The sequence below is a fragment of the Sarcophilus harrisii genome, chromosome 1 (assembly GCF_902635505.1).
Source record: "Sarcophilus harrisii chromosome 1, mSarHar1.11, whole genome shotgun sequence".
Lineage (NCBI taxonomy): Eukaryota > Metazoa > Chordata > Mammalia > Dasyuromorphia > Dasyuridae > Sarcophilus > Sarcophilus harrisii.
In genome coordinates, this window is record NC_045426.1 from 124,927,662 (window position 1) to 124,943,859 (window position 16,198).

Consider the following 16,198-nt stretch of genomic DNA (forward strand, 5'->3'; position numbering starts at 1 on the left):
TTATCACTAGTCAAGAGGAAAAAGAAACATTCCAAATTACTAATAAAGAAATGTAAATTAAAGCAATTGTGAGTTCTTACCACACCTCTATCAGAATAGCAGAGCTAATCAGAAGATGGAAAATGAGAAATACTAGAGGGGCTATGGGAAAATAGGCAAAATTAACTCAATGTAGGTGGAATTTTGTATTGGCCTATGCCTTCTCAAGAGCAATTCGGAACTACACCCAACAAGTCACCAAATTGTACACACCCTGTGACCCACAGTAACACAACTACTAGTTCAAAGAGATCAAAGAATGTGAAAAAGGAAATGTGTATAAAAATATTTATAGCAGTTTTTTTTTATGATAGCAAATAACTGGAAGCTAAGGGGGCTGCTAATCAACTAAGGAAATGTTAAATTATGGCATATGTATGCAAAAGAATACTATACTGTCCAAATAAATGATTAATGGGATTGTAGAAAAACATAGAAAGACTTGAATGAATTGATAGGAAGGTAAGGTGAACAGAATTAAGAGAACAATTTATACTATAACATCAACACTGTAAAATTGAACCATTTTATAATTATTATATCAGTGCAATTGAGATAGGTGAAGTTGATGAGGTCTAGATATAGGGTACCTAAATGAAATTAGGATTTAATTGAGGTCTAGTGGCAGGTTAGGGGTACGGGGAGTCAAACAGAGCTCCCCTGCAACCCCCTTGGATTTGGCGTAAGGATACGGAGTTAAATGAGGTCTAGAAGTGGCTCGAGAGTCCCCAATAAAGGAATTTATTGGCCCAAAAAGCTAGATTGATAAAAGAGGTTTATTATGGGGTTTGAAAGTAAGGTTAAAGTATAGTTAGGAAATAGGTGAGGGTAAAGATAAAAGGACACCGGAAACAGGGTTCCAGTGGACAGAGCGTCCTGGTATGCCAGGTATAAGGCTGGTATGTTTGGAACCTCTGCCAAGAGATGGCTCTGGCTTAATTCTTTTATAAGGAGAGATTTAGCTGGAGGGGTCTGTGGGTGGAGTCCCAAATTGGCTCAGATCTGGGTGGGGCTGGGACAGGCCTGGATCTTCTACTGGAATTCAAAGGGACCAGGATTTGTGAATCAAAAGGTCCTGGATTGATAATGCATCAACTAGGAGGGGTTGGGAATCAGAAATAAATCAATTCTTAAAGGGACCACACCTGCATCATTCCCCCCTCAAGCAGTTGAAACTTAAATTCATTTAAGAAAAAAAAGACTTGGGGCAAAGTCTCTTATTGAGGCAGAATTGAAGATTTTCTCTTTCAAGGATTTTCCAAGTTCGGGGGTCCGCTCTTCATTGCTTTCTCAAAGAAGTTTATGAGACTAGGGTTAAGTCACATTATTTCTATTCCCAGAGGTCTGTAGAGCCAGAAGATCAGGTCTTGGGCGCAAGTTGCAGAAAGTCACATGATCTCTAGGCCTAGGGGTCTCTAAAGGCAAAGACTCTAGGTCAGTGACAGGAAGTGATATGAAGTGACGTGACCCATAGGAAGCAGACAACACTGGTGACTATTCAGCAATGGTTATTTCCTTTTAGTCTATCCAATGAAAAAACTTGGATTGTTTGCTATTTAACCAGCTTTACTGCTTCAAATTATCAGGTCCATGAGCACATGTTGGGAACTGAGATGCTTGCCAGGTGTGCTTGGGTCTTTCCCTGAAGGGACAAAATAAATGCTTTCTCTTTGTACCCGAAGATGTCTCTGATTAGTTAATTTGGAGAAGGGGGTCTGGCACCCATCCCATAGACAATAATGAATCATGCTATCTACCTTCTAACCAAGTGATGACAAACAGAGGGTGCAAAGACATACACTTTCTGGACATTGATCACAATGTAAGAATTTGTTTTGCTTCATTATGCATATTATTTTAAGAGTTTTGTTTTGTTTTGTTTTGTTTTGCAAACTGGGAGGGAAGAGAGGGGAAAAAGAAAAATATATTTTTTTTGTTCACTGAAAAAGATAAACTAAATTTAAAAGGAGACATATAAATTTGTGTCAAGCTGATTAAAACAAATAAATGTAACAAAAGGACATCTTTTGTATTATTAGTTTTTTTTAATATGTTAAAATTATTATCTTTTTTATATTCATAAATTTAATTATTAAAAGAAAAAAAATCTCCAGCCAGGATATAAAACTTAATTTCTCCACTACTATGGCACTAACTCAAGTTCACTTTAGTTTAAACACCTTAGGAATTTAAGAAAGCTGAAAAGATCATACAAAGTGAATAGAGCCAATTCAGGCCTGGATCCTTAGGGAGAAGTCTGTCTATGCAATTGTGCAGCCTTTTTTGGAGCTGCATGGCCTCTGGAAAACAAGTAGAAGCAGCTGTAGAGTGGAGAAGATGGAATGATTCAAGTCAACAGCAATCTCTCAGCAATATCAGAAGAGCTCCTGGTTTAATAGTGAAAGTTATGTTAAGGACTGCTAAGGGTCTCCCAAACTGTCTTTGGGAGTTTCTATATTTTTTAGAAACACTGAACCTAGAGAACACGTCAAGATGAAACTTCTGTACTCCTCTTCCTCCCACACCAGGTGACATGATTAGCTATTTGCAACCCAAAATGTATTTCCTATATGTCCTTGGAAGGCAAGACAAGTACTAGCCAGTCTGTCTCAGGCTGGGAAAATGAGCGCAGGCCAAGTCCTTTGCAAATAAAGCAGATCTTCCTGGCTTCCTAGTCTGGCAGGTCCCAAGTTCCACTTGTGCCATGGCCTTGCTCTTCTTCCCCCTTTTTCCCCATGTCATGCCTTTTCCTGTTTTCTCCTCCTCCTTTGCTTGTACTTTACTACACAGGCAAACTTTTAGAAGGACTGGGAACTCATTGGGTTCTATGTCCTATTCCAAACTCTTATAATAAATCTGGATTTCCTAAAACTGATGACCAGGAGGAATAAATTAAAATGTGTAATTCATCGACACTGTAATAAAGGTCAAGGTAACAGTATTGGCGTCAGTATAATATTTCCTGCTTGGAGGGGAAGAAGGAACAACTCCAGGAGAATATTCTAATTCTCAAGGACTGCTTGGCATTAAGCAAGCATTTCCTACATTCCAGGCCCTCGGACACAAAAACAAGAAGGAAAAGAATTATTTCTTTTTTTTTTTCAATTAAAGATTTTCATTTTCAAAACATATGCATGGATAATTTTTCAATATTGACCCTTACAAAACCTTGTGTTTCAAATTTTCCCTCAATTCCCCCACTAGATGGCAAGTAATTCAATATATGTTAAACATGTTAAAATATATGTTAAATCCAATATATGCAAACATATTTATACAATAATCTTGCTGCGCAAGAAAAATCAGATCAAAAAGGAAAAAATAATGGGAAAGAAAACAAAATTCAAGCAAACAACAACAAAAAGAGTGGAAAATGCTATGTTGTGATCCACCCTCAGTTCCCATAGTCCTCTCTCTGGGTAGAGAGTCACTTCTTTCAAGGAGCTCATATTCTGCTGTGGGAGGAAAAATTCCAAACACAAAAGTGGAAATTTATATTTTAATCCAGAACCAACTGGGAGCCACTGAAGCTAACAATTTAGTTCTAGTCCCCCCTTTCAAATTTATTTCATATTCACATTCCTCATTATAAACTCCGAATTCCAGGTAAACTTCTGACTTCCTATTCTCCAAATTCCATGTTCTATTTCCAACATCTTGATCTTCATGTAGGTGACTCCCCTTGATTAAAATACACTCTACATTCCGTGAGTTATAAGTGTTCTCTGTCTTCAAATTACCTTATTAATTCAACCCTCTGGAGCTACTTTCCTAACTCACACATACAATTTATATATATATACACACATATATTTTTATATGTATGAGTACAAAATAATATAAAATATTTATGTTATATGAAAATTATACACATATATACAGCATGTGTACACACATAATCTGAAGAATAGAACAATGACTTTGCCTTTGTCTTTTATTTTAGCTCAAACTCATTTACACAAGTGAAAACAGATTTTAGAAATTTCCAACACTAAGTCAGACAGCTATCTAGGACAAAGTACTATAATAACCAAATATAAGAGTTAGGGGGTTAGGATTCTTACAAGGTGTCAAGTCAGTGGAATTGATGAGTTAATGATTCTCTAATTTACATGTACTTAGTACTTACTATAATTCCACAAGATTCACACCTTTAAGAGAGCATATATAAGGAGGAGCTCTTAGGGCCAAAGAACAGAAGCCCACTAGAAGCTCACTCAGAGGAAGCTAGAGGCAGAAGCTGGCAGAGGCAAAGAACTAGCGGCAGGAGCTCTCAGAACCAAAGAGAGAGACAGGCCTCTAAGAAAGCTAACTGGGCCCCAGGAAAGAGACAGGACTTTGAAGGAGAAAATAAAGGATTTGGACTTTAATACCTGTTTGTACTTGTGATTATTGAACTGAAACTAAGGCTGCCCCCAGAAGCCCCCCAAGAAACCTGCTCACAGAGAACATTAAATTTTAGAGAAGAACATTACATTAGGGAGACAACATTTAACTTTTAACTTTGGAGAAATCTTTTGTTAGGTGGTTGTAGTTTCCTAAAGAATTGTCAACCTATCCTTATCAGGGATATTCCACCATATTTTTGCAGGCTGGAGGCTAAGACAGCTTGGAGATGGCTCTAAAGAAATTAATTGAAGAAGTTGGTAGCAAGGAACAATGCACAACAAAGAATATGTGCCCAGCAGGGACAAAAGAAGTTTGAGAGGAACAGCAGAGACACCAGGAGGTGGGGTGAGCTGGTGGAAATAGTATCTCATCAAAATATACTACAATGACTACGTGCAAGTCCAGCAAAAAGTAAAAACCAACAGAAGCCAGTTCCAAAGAGATAACTGGAATAACATTAGAAAGTACTGGACATCTCAATGTCCCTCTGGTATCATAAATATAAACTGCTTGCATCAATTGTGCCCTGACCATATAAGTAATCTACTCACCTATCATATATGGCAAAGAAGCATTCCCCAGATTTGTTGTGTGAATGCTACATTTTTACTTTTACTTCAATGCTATTTTATCTAATGCCTTTCCTTTAAATTATGATAGCTTACAGTTGACTAGTAAAAGTTAACATATCAGTGGAAGATAATGAGATGCTGCCACAGAGCAACTTGAACCTTTGGAAGCTTTTCTGGTGATCCATGTGACCTATATGCTCTCCATCGTTTATCCCCATTACTATATTATACAATTCACCATTTCTCACAATAATCACTATAATATGTTTCCAAATTAAATTTGTGTAAGCTTAAAAACAAAATTTATAACTAGGTATTTCTTTTTCAAAAATACAACCAAGTATACTTAAATGCTATATTAATAAATGTCATTCCCTTATTCAATTCCTAAAATATTAGCATATTTTGGCAAAAAGATATGAATATTTAAAAAAGTATAAAGTAAAAGAAACTATAAGCACTAACAGAAAAGCTAGAGATAACCAATTATGTTATTTTTTAAAAAGTATAGAGTCTCTTACCAGGCAATCCTCCATCCACATGAGCAGCTTGTCTGGGTCCTATACCTGAATAAACTGGAAAAAGCAAGTGTGTATTCCATCCATCTAACAATTCTCCCCAATCTCCTTTCATCGATGGAATAAAAAATTTTTGATATACAGGAAAGCGCAGGTGGTAGTCAACCTACAGAGAACAAAAAGAAAAAAATCTCAATTCTAATAAGACATTAAAATTCATGGGGGAAAAACATTAAGAACTAATAAAAGAAATAGTGCCTAGGGAACCTAATAAATGTACAAGTGGACAAATAAAAACTGTCAATGTCAAAGAATAGAGAGTAGTTTTTCCTTGAGACATACAGCAAATCCTACTAGTGGCCTCTTTCATGGATTGTGTTCATTTGTTTTCACTGTTTTCTCTTAATGTACAAATATCTCAAAGTAGTTTTGATAACACACTGAACATTGTAGGTTCCATCAATCATAAACCAAACAGAATAAATGGATGAATTCTCTAAACACTTCTTAAGGAAGATCACTCATTTCAAAACTTACTGTGCCAGCTACTTATACTTTTATCTCCTTGCAAAAAGATACTGAATCTGAAACATTATGAGTTGATCTTAGCCTCAAATCTTAACCATTCTTCCAATCAAGTAACTTAATATTTACATGCCACTTTATACCAAGAAAGCAAAGATTTGGGGACCAGCATTGTCTTTCACAGAATTACAAAGTTATAGTGGATTGTAAGAGATTAACTAGTGTAGTCTCCAAATTATACCAATCTTTATTGTTCCTACTAGTGTTCCTAGTGAAGGGTATTAGATAGCAAGGGGACATTCTGAAATCTCCTTCTATTCAAATCTTTAAAAACTTATCTGATGATTGGCTAAGATGACAGGAAAAAATAATGATGATTGTTGGAGGGGATGCGGGAGAACTGGGACATTGATGCATTGTTGGTGGAGTTGTGAACGAATCCAATCATTTTGGAGAGTAGTTTGGAACTATGCTCAAAAAGTTATCAAACTGTGCATACCCTTTGATCCAGCAGTGTTACTACTGGGATTATATCCCCAAAGAGATTATAAAGAAGGGAAAGGGACCTGTATGTGCACGAATGTTTGTGGCAGCCCTTTTTGTAGTGGCTAGAAACTGGAAACTGAATGGATGTCCATCAGTTGGAGAATGGCTGAATAAATTGTGGTATATGAAAATTATGGAATATTACTGTTCTGTAAGAAATGACCAACAGGATGATTTCAGAAAGGCCTGGAGAGACTTACACGAACTGATGCTGAGTGAAATGAGCAGGACCAGGAGATCATTATATACTTCAACAACAATACTAGATGATGACCAGTTCTGATGGATCAGGCCATCCTCAGCAACGAGATCAACCAAATCATTTCTAATGGAGCAGTAATGAACTGAACTAGCTATACCCAGAAAAAGAACTCTGGGAGATGACTAAAAACCATTACATTGAATTCCCAATCCCTATATTTATGCACACCTGCATTTTTGATTTCCTTCACAAGCTAATTGTACAATATTTCAGAGTCTGATTCTTTTTGTACAGCAAAATAACGTTTTGGTCATGTATACTTATTGTGTATCTAATTTATATTTTAATATATTTAACATCTACTGGTCATCCTGCCATCTAGGGGAGGGGGTGGGGGGGTAAGAGGTGAAAAATTGGAACAAGAGGTTTGGCAATTGTTAATGCTGTAAAGTTACCCATGTATATATCCTGTAAATTAAAGGCTATTAAATAAAAAAAAAAATAAAAAATAAAAAAAAAAAAATAAAATAAAATAAAAAATAAAAACTTATCTGATAAGAGTTCATTGACAGAAAAGAATGAAGGTCAATTGGGTAAAATAGATAACTAAATAACTTGGGAGGTCTCAATCAGAGGAAAGACTACATTAAAACCATCAGGCCCAAACAGAATAGGAGCTTTAATTAAAAAATTTCCTTACGTTAAGTGGCAGGCGTTCAGTTTTGTTTCCAATGATATCACTAAATATAACTGTAGCAAATGTCAATCCATTCTTTGTATCTTCCTCACTTTGTTTGATAAATGGCTTAACTGAAATGGAAAAAGTCAAGCAATGCATTAAAAATGTCTAATTACTCCTTTTACCTTATGGGAGAAAAAAGTAGCAGCCTATTCTACAAACAACATATGGTAAAAACTCTTAAGGCTCTGTAAAAGCTTTTCTTCTCTTAAGGAAAAAATATATTACAATAATGACTGTCAAAATAGATATGCATTGTTCAATTTCAACCTAATTTCATACCTGAGAGAATTGTCAAATTAGATATTTCTTCAATTAATTCTACACCTTAACATTCTGATTTCCTTTAACCCAAATGTAAACTGATGAAAAATAAAGGAAGGTAAAGGAATAAGCATTTAAGTGTCTTACTAGGTATTTCTCTGTGTTGATCCTACCTATAAATAAATGCTATTATGACCCTCATTTTACAGCTGAAGAAAATTAGACTGCAGTTAAAGGACTTGCCTAGAATTACACAGCTAGGAAGTATCCAATATCTCATGTCTTCCTGATACTAAGCCTGGTGAGCTCTATATACTGTGTCACCGAGGTGCCTATGAGGTTTACTTGCATTATTACATAGTGGTTAGTAAAGGTTATTTCTTCTTTCAGTACAAATTACAAAAACTGAAAATGATACACTACAGTACTCAAGTTCAGAAAGTAAGTAACTAATCATAAGTACTCAGCAAAACAAAGAATAATACAACTTTCCTCCAAAAATAGCATCAGGAGTCCCCCTAAGCTCTCCTTAAAAATCCTTTCAAACACTTCTAAATAATGACCTAAAACAAATTCTAGAGTGGCAGAACCCATAAAAGAATGGGGTAAGAAAACTAATGCAGACAAGATTAGAAGGGAAGCAATAAACTGGGAAAATATTTTTACAGTCAAAGGTTCTGATAAAGGCCTCATTTCCAAAATATATAGAGAATTAACTCTAATTTATAAAAAAATCAAGCCATTCTCCAATTGAAAAATGGTCAAAGGATATGAACAGACAATTCTCAGATGAAGAAATTGAAACTATTTCTAGTCATATGAAAAGATGCTCCAAGTCATTATTAATCAGAGAAATGCAAATTAAGACAACTCTAAGATACCACTACACACCTGTCAGATTGGCTAAGATGACAGGAAAAAATAATGATGATTGTTGGAGGGGATGTGGGAAAACTGGGACATTGATTCATTGTTGGTGGAGTTGTGAACGAATCCAACCATTTTGGAGAGTAGTTTGGAACTATGCTCAAAAAGTTATCAAACTGTGCATACCCTTTGATCCAGCAGTGTTACTACTGGGATTATATCCCAAAGAGATTATAAAGAAGGGAAAGGGACCTGTATGTGCACGAATGTTTGTGGCAGCCCTTTTTGTAGTGGCTAGAAACTGGAAACTGAATGGATGTCCATCAGTTGGAGAATGGCTGAATAAATTGTGGTATATGAAAATTATGGAATATTACTGTTCTGTAAGAAATGACCAACAGGATGATTTCAGAAAGGCCTGGAGAGACTTACACGAACTGATGCTGAGTGAAATGAGCAGGACCAGGAGATCATTATATACTTCAACAACAATACTAGATGATGACCAGTTCTGATGGATCAGGCCATCCTCAGCAACGAGATCAACCAAATCATTTCTAATGGAGCAGTAATGAACTGAACTAGCTATACCCAGAAAAAGAACTCTGGGAGATGACTAAAAACCATTACATTGAATTCCCAATCCCTATATTTATGCACACCTGCATTTTTGATTTCCTTCACAAGCTAATTGTACAATATTTCAGAGTCTGATTCTTTTTGTACAGCAAAATAACGTTTTGGTCATGTATACTTATTGTGTATCTAATTTATATTTTAATATATTTAACATCTACTGGTCATCCTGCCATCTAGGGGAGGGGGTGGGGGGGTAAGAGGTGAAAAATTGGAACAAGGTTTGGCAATTGTTAATGCTGTAAAGTTACCCATGTATATATCCTGTAAATTAAAGGCTATTAAATAAAAAAAAAAAAAAAAAAAAAAGAATGGGGTAAAATAATCTCTAGCTCAAGACAACTCAGAAGGTTAGCATGAAAGGTCTGTTGTACCAGGGTGAGAAAGGAATGGAGTCCAGTGCAGATGCATCAGCACAGATCGGGTATCAGCACAGGAACAGGCCTTGGGAGTCATGGAATCAACAGCAGCAGCTACTGCATCCAGAACTCTCAGCCTGCAAATGTTAAGGAAAATCAAACAACTGGTCCAAGGCAGGTAGCAGGGATCGCTTCCTGGCACTGCAGGGAAGGACTCTGTTGCTTTGCTCATATTCAGATCTGAATTGCAGTCCTGGGTGGCTGTCCAGGGGTGAAGAGTAGTACTAGTACATCAGAACTTGTTGTTGCAGTAGAATAGGGACATTCCTCACAGTTCCAGAGGGGGATGGGGTAGAGAAGAGTGCTTGTGGTCACTCACAGACCAGAGCACAGACTAGGAAAGTACTAAATTAACCTCTCTTTAGATCACATCACTTGCAAAAACTGGAAACACAGATCCCTAGAAGTATCTCTAAAAGCAGTGGCACAAAACTCCAGAGCCTGGAACAGTATGCTAGAAGCAGAGCCCCATTTTAGCAAGGAGTTAAAAGACAAGAAATAGGCTGCAAAATGTGCAAACAACAGAGAAAAATCCTGACTATAGAAAGTTACTATGGTGATAAGAAAGATCAAAACATACTCAGAAGAAACAGCAAAGTCACAATTCCTATATCCAAAGCCTCAAAGAAAAATATAAATTAATCTGAGGCCATAGAAGAGCTCAAAAAGGATTTTAGAAATCAACTTAGAAATTAGCAAGAGAGGCAGAAGAAGAAATTGGGAAGAGAAATGAGTGATAGCAAGAAAATCATGAAAAAAGAGTCACCAGCTTGGTAAAGGAGGCACAAAAACATACTGAAGAAAATAACATCTTAAAAACAGACTAGGCCAAATGGAAAAAGAGGCACAAAAATTTACTGAGGAAAGGAATTCCTTAAAAAAGTAGAATTGGCCAAATGGAAAAGGAGGGACAAAAGCTCCCGGAAGAAAATAATTCCTTAAAAATTAGAACTGGGCAAGTGGAAGCTAAAGGCTTTATATGACATCAAGAAACAATAAAACAAAATCAAAACAATAGAAGAAAATGTGAAATACTTCAATGGAAAAACAAGTGACCTAGAAAACAGATGCAGGGGAGACAATTTACAATTTACTGAATTTTCTGAAAGCCATGATGAAAAAAAAGAGCCTAGACATCATCTTTTAAGAAATTATCAAGGAAAATTGACTGATATTCTAGAATCAGGAGGAAAAACAGAAGTAGAATGAATTCACCAATCGCCTTCTCAAAGGTACCCCAAACGAAAACTCCTAGTAATATTACAGCCAAATTCCAGAGTGGCCCAAGTCAAGAAGAAAATATTGTTAAGCAGCCGAAAGAAATAATTCATGGAGCCATAGTGAGTATAAGAGAATATTTGGTGATTTCCACATTAAAGAAGTGATATGTTTTGAATAGGATGTTCTGGACAGCAAAAGAGCTACAATTATAATCATAAATAGTCTTTCACGAAAATGTGAAATATCTCATTGAAAAAACAAAACAAGGACTTGGAAAATAGGTGTAAGAGAGATAATTTTATTTCTTGAGAACCATGATCCTTATCTTTTAATTATAACTATGTTAGATTTTGCTTTGTCTGAGATCAAAATTGCTACTCTTGCTTTTTTTGCTTCAGTTGAACCATATAAATTCTGCTCCAAGCCTTTTGCCTTTCTAATGCTGGAGAAACTGAGGCAGGATGGAGATTAGAGAACATTTTAATAATTTATTTGAAAGGGCAAGATTTACTGCGACCAAATGGATCCATGGTTTGGTCCCAGGGCTGAATGAGACTATGGTCTCCAAGAATCCAACAATGAATGTTGGATACAAGATTCTTTTATAGGGTTAACAAGAATGATGACATAATGGGGGAGGTACCTAATGAGGGGAGGCACCTAGGATGACATAACGGAAGGAGGTAACTGAGAGGCTCCTGATATTCTAATGATGTCTAATAATGGATAAAGATTTTTATCCCATCAAAGATTAAGAGGGAATGATTATAGTTTAAGGTCTAACATATAAGATCTTTATCCTATCAAACATTAAGAGGAAATAGTTATAACCTGAGATAGAGTAACTGAATAGGACAATTAGGGAAACTAGGTCAGGACATTAAAAGGGAAACACCCTGACTCTGTATCTCTTTTTCAGATATCTTTCTTGTAAACAATACATTGTAGGATTTTGGTTTTTAATCTAATCTACTATCTGCTTCTGCTTTATGGAAGAGTTCATCCCATTCACATTCACAGTTTGATTATTAGCTGCATATTTCCCTCCATCCTATTTTCTATCCAGTATGTACATTCTTTTTTCCTTCTTCCCCCATCCTTCCTAACTAGTATTTTGTTAATGACCAATCCCTCCCTCAACTTGCTCTCCTTTTTATCACTTCTCTCTTCTCTTACTCCTTTCTCCTTGTGTTTTTGCTTTTCCTTTTATCCAGTCCTTCCCTTTTCTATCCCCTTTCTCTTCTTACTTGCCTATAGGGTAAGATACATTTCTATACCCAACTGAGGTATTTTCTCTTTGTAAATTGTTCTGTCATTGAGCCAAAACTGATGAGATTGAGTTTCAGACAATGCTAATCCCTCTTCCTTCTACTGCTGTGATAGGTTTCTTGTGCCTTTTCACATGATCTGACTTACTCTATTTTATCTCCCTTTTCTTCTTCTCTCAGTAACTCCCTTTTCCACATTTTAATGTTTTTTTCTTTGACATCACATCAAAAGCAATTTATATATGCTCTCGTCTATTTATGCTCCCCTCTAACTGCCTTAATACAATTCCCAAGAATTACAAATATCATCTTCCCATGCAGGGATGTAAACAGCAACAGCCACAACAACAACAAAAACTAAGCAACATATTTAAAGGAAATATAAAAGAAAACACTTCCATGATATTCTAGAATAAAAGAGTAAAATAGAAATTAATGAAATCCACCAATCATCTCAAAGAGATGCCAAAATGAAAACTCCCAAGATAGTCAAATTCTTGAGCACCCAGATCAAGAAGGAAATATTACAAGCAGACAGAAACAGTTCATATATCATGGAGTCATAATCAAGATTATACAAGATTTAGCACCTTCCATGTTAAATAAGTGGAAGACTTAGAATATGATATCCTGGAAAGTAAAGGATCTAGAATTATAACCAAGATTTGACTCTCTAGCAAAATAAATATAATTTTTCAGGGAGTAAAAAAATGGATATTCAATGAAAGAAAGAACTTTTAGGCATTTCTAATTTAAATACCAAAGCTGGATAGACAACTTGACTTTCAAATGCAAGACTGAAGAGAAGGAAAAAAGGTAAACAAGAGAAGATTGCAGAGAGAAGTCAGGAAGCTGCTCGAGCTCTCCCTTTTTCCCTTGAAAACTACATAAAACCAAGTCTCTGAACAAAGTCTGGAATGACAGTTTATGAAAAGGTGGTATGAAACATTTTTCTAGCTCAAAGCAAGAAAGGTCATTCTTATTGGAGTGAAAGGGGTGCACAGCCATCTCAGAAAGCATCTGGAAAGCCAGTTGGGAAGGTCTTAATCATAGCCAATTAACAGAGATCTTAGTCCTGGCTCAGGAAAACAGCAGCAGAGTACATCAGTGGGGCAAACTCTAGTCTTAAGTCAGAAGACAAACTTCGAGCCAAGGAAACAGGCAACAGGCAGGACCAGATTGGGTTACTCCCAGTGCTGTGAGCAAGGCTCCAAACACAAGGGGCCCCTCTGCTCAAAGCCAAGGCTGTAAATGACACAAAAAGATTGAGATAGTGCTCCCTGTGCCCCAGGAATACAATTCAACTTCAAAGTCATGAAATAGGAAAAAGAGAGGAAGAAAAGGAAACCATATAAAACTACTATATAGTGACAGGGAGGACCAAAAGAACCAACTCAGAAGAGGACAAAATGCCCACATGCAAAACCTCAAAGGGGGATATGAATTGGTCTCAAGTCCCAAAAACCTTCTTGAAAGAGGCCATAAAGGATTGTAAAAGGCAAATAAGAGAGGTAGAAGAAAAATTGGGAAAAGAAATGAGAGGTATGCAAGAGAGAGTTAGCAGTTTAGAAAAGGGAAACAATTCCTTAAAAAATATAATTAGTCAAATGTAAAAAAAATTCCAGTGAAGAAATCAATTCCTTAAAAATTGTGACTAAATGCAAAAAGGAAAAAAAAAATCCACTGAAGAAAATATCTTTAAAATTAGAATTGATCAAATGGAAAAGAAGATACAGAAGCTAATTGGAGAAAATCATACATTAAAAACTAGAACCAGGAAAATGAAAGCTAATGACTCTATGAGATATTATGAATCAAGCAAACAAGCTTTTTAAAAAGAATGAAAAAATGGAAGAAAATAATCTCATTGGAAAAACAGTTGCCCTGAAAAATAGATTTAGAAGAGACAATTTTAAAATTACTGGACAATTTCAAGTAAGAAAACAATGAACTAATAAAAGTAAGAGTAGTTTTATGGGAAAAAAACAAAACAAAATAGATGTCTTTGATTAATTTGATTTAAAAAAAGAAGAAAATCAAATTACCAGCCTCAGAAAAAGAAAAGGGTGAATTTACCACCAATGAAGAAGAAATTAAAGCAATAATAAAGAATTACTTGTCTAACCTGTATGCCAACAAATCTGACAATCTAACTGAAGTGGATGAATATTTACAGAAATATACATTGCCCATCTTAACAGAAGAGGAAATAAGATACTTAACCCCATTTGAGAAAAAGAAATTAAAAAAGCCTAAGAAAAAATCCCTAGGACCAGATGGATTTACAAGTGAATTCTACCAAACATTTAAAGAACAGTTAATTCCATTAATATGTAAACTATTTGGAAAAATAGGCCAAGGAGGAGTCCTGTCAAATTCTTTTTATGGCACAAATATGGTGCTGATACCTAAATTAGGAACAGCCAAAACAGAGAAAGAAAACTATAGTCCAATTTTCCTAATGAACACTGATGCAAAAAATTTGAACAAAATATTAGCAAAATGATTATAACAACTGAGCAGCAGGATAATATGCTATGACCAAGTGGGATTTATATCAAGAATGAAGAGCTAGGTCAATAAAAGTAAAACTATTGGCAAAACTGACTGTATCAATAACAAAACAGAAATCACATGATAATCTCAATGGATGCAGAAAAAGCTTTTGACAAAATATAGCACCCATTCCTATTAAAAACACAAGAGAGAACAGAAATAGATGGAGCTTTCCTTAAAATGATAAATAGCATCTGTCTAAAACAGCATGCACTATATGTAATGGGGAAAAGCTAACTGCATTGCCATTAAGATCATGGTTAAAACAAGGATGCCTATTATCACCACTATTATTCAATATCGTACTAGAAATATTAGCTCTAGCAATAAGAAAAAGAAATAGAAGGAATTAGAGTTAGGCAATGATGAAATAAAATTATCACTCTTTGCAGATGATATGATGAAATTAGAGAATCCTAGAGAATCCAACTTGAAACAATTAACAACTTTAGTTAAGTTGCAGGATATGAAATAAATCCACATAAATCATTAGCATTTTTATATGTTACTAACAAAGCCCAGCAGCAAGAGATAGAAAGAGAAATTCCACTTGAAATAACTATAGATAAAATAAAATATTTGGGTATATACCTGCCAAGACAAACTCAGGAACTATATGAACACAATTACAAAACAGTTTTCATACAAATAAGGTCAGAATAAATAACTGGAAGAATATTAATTGCTTATGGGTAGACTGAGCTAATATAATAAAAATAACAATTTTAGCTAAATAAGTCTACTTATTCAGTGCCATACCTATCAAACTGCCAAAAAAATTACTTTATAGAGCTGGGGAAAATAATTACAAAATTTAACTAGAAAAAAAGGTCAAGATTATCAAAGGAATTAATGAAAAAAAATACAACAAAAGGTGGCTTAGTTGTACCAGACTTAAAACTCTATTATAAACTAGCAGGCATCAAAAACCATCTCTTACTGGCTAAGAAATACAGTGATGACTATTGGGCTTTTATCCCAAAGAAATACTAAAGAAGGGAAAGGAACCTGTATGTGTCAAAATGTTTGTGGCAGCCCTTTTTTTAGTGGCTAGAAACTGGAAAATGAATGGATGACCATCAACTGGAGAATGGTTGGGTAAATTGTGGTATATAAATATTATGGAATATTATTGTTCTGTAAGAAATGACCGGCAGGGATGAATACAGAGAGGCTTGGAGAGACTTACATGAACTGATGCTGAGCGAAATGAGCAGAACCAGGAGATCATTATACACTTCAACAACGATACTGTATGAGGATGTATTCTGATGGAAGTGGATTTCTTTGACAAAGAGAAGATCTAACTCAGTTTCAATTGATCAATGATGGACAGAAGCAGCTACACCCAAAGAAAGAACACTGGGAAATGAATGTAAACTGTTTGCATTTTTGTTTTTCTTCCCGGGTTATTTTTACCTTCTGAATCCAATTCTT

At 35.4% G+C, this 16,198-nt stretch overlaps 1 protein-coding gene across 11 annotated transcripts in view; it reads right to left on the reverse strand.

Moving 5' to 3' along the window:
- LOC100913752 (ATP-binding cassette sub-family A member 3) overlaps nucleotides 1-16,198 on the reverse strand; it is a 243,396-nt gene that overhangs the window by 207,198 nt on the left and 20,000 nt on the right. For 10 of the 11 annotated variants that reach the window (XM_031963816.1, XM_031963863.1, XM_031963847.1 and 7 more), the window contains 2 exons: nucleotides 7,492-7,601; nucleotides 5,522-5,684 (listed from right to left, as the gene is read on the reverse strand). In XM_031963816.1, coding sequence (XP_031819676.1) covers nucleotides 5,522-5,684; nucleotides 7,492-7,601 — 273 coding nt within the window. Of the gene's footprint in view, nucleotides 1-5,521; nucleotides 5,685-7,491; nucleotides 7,602-16,198 lie in introns of those variants that run through there. The other variant, XM_031963879.1, reaches the window with a different exon arrangement.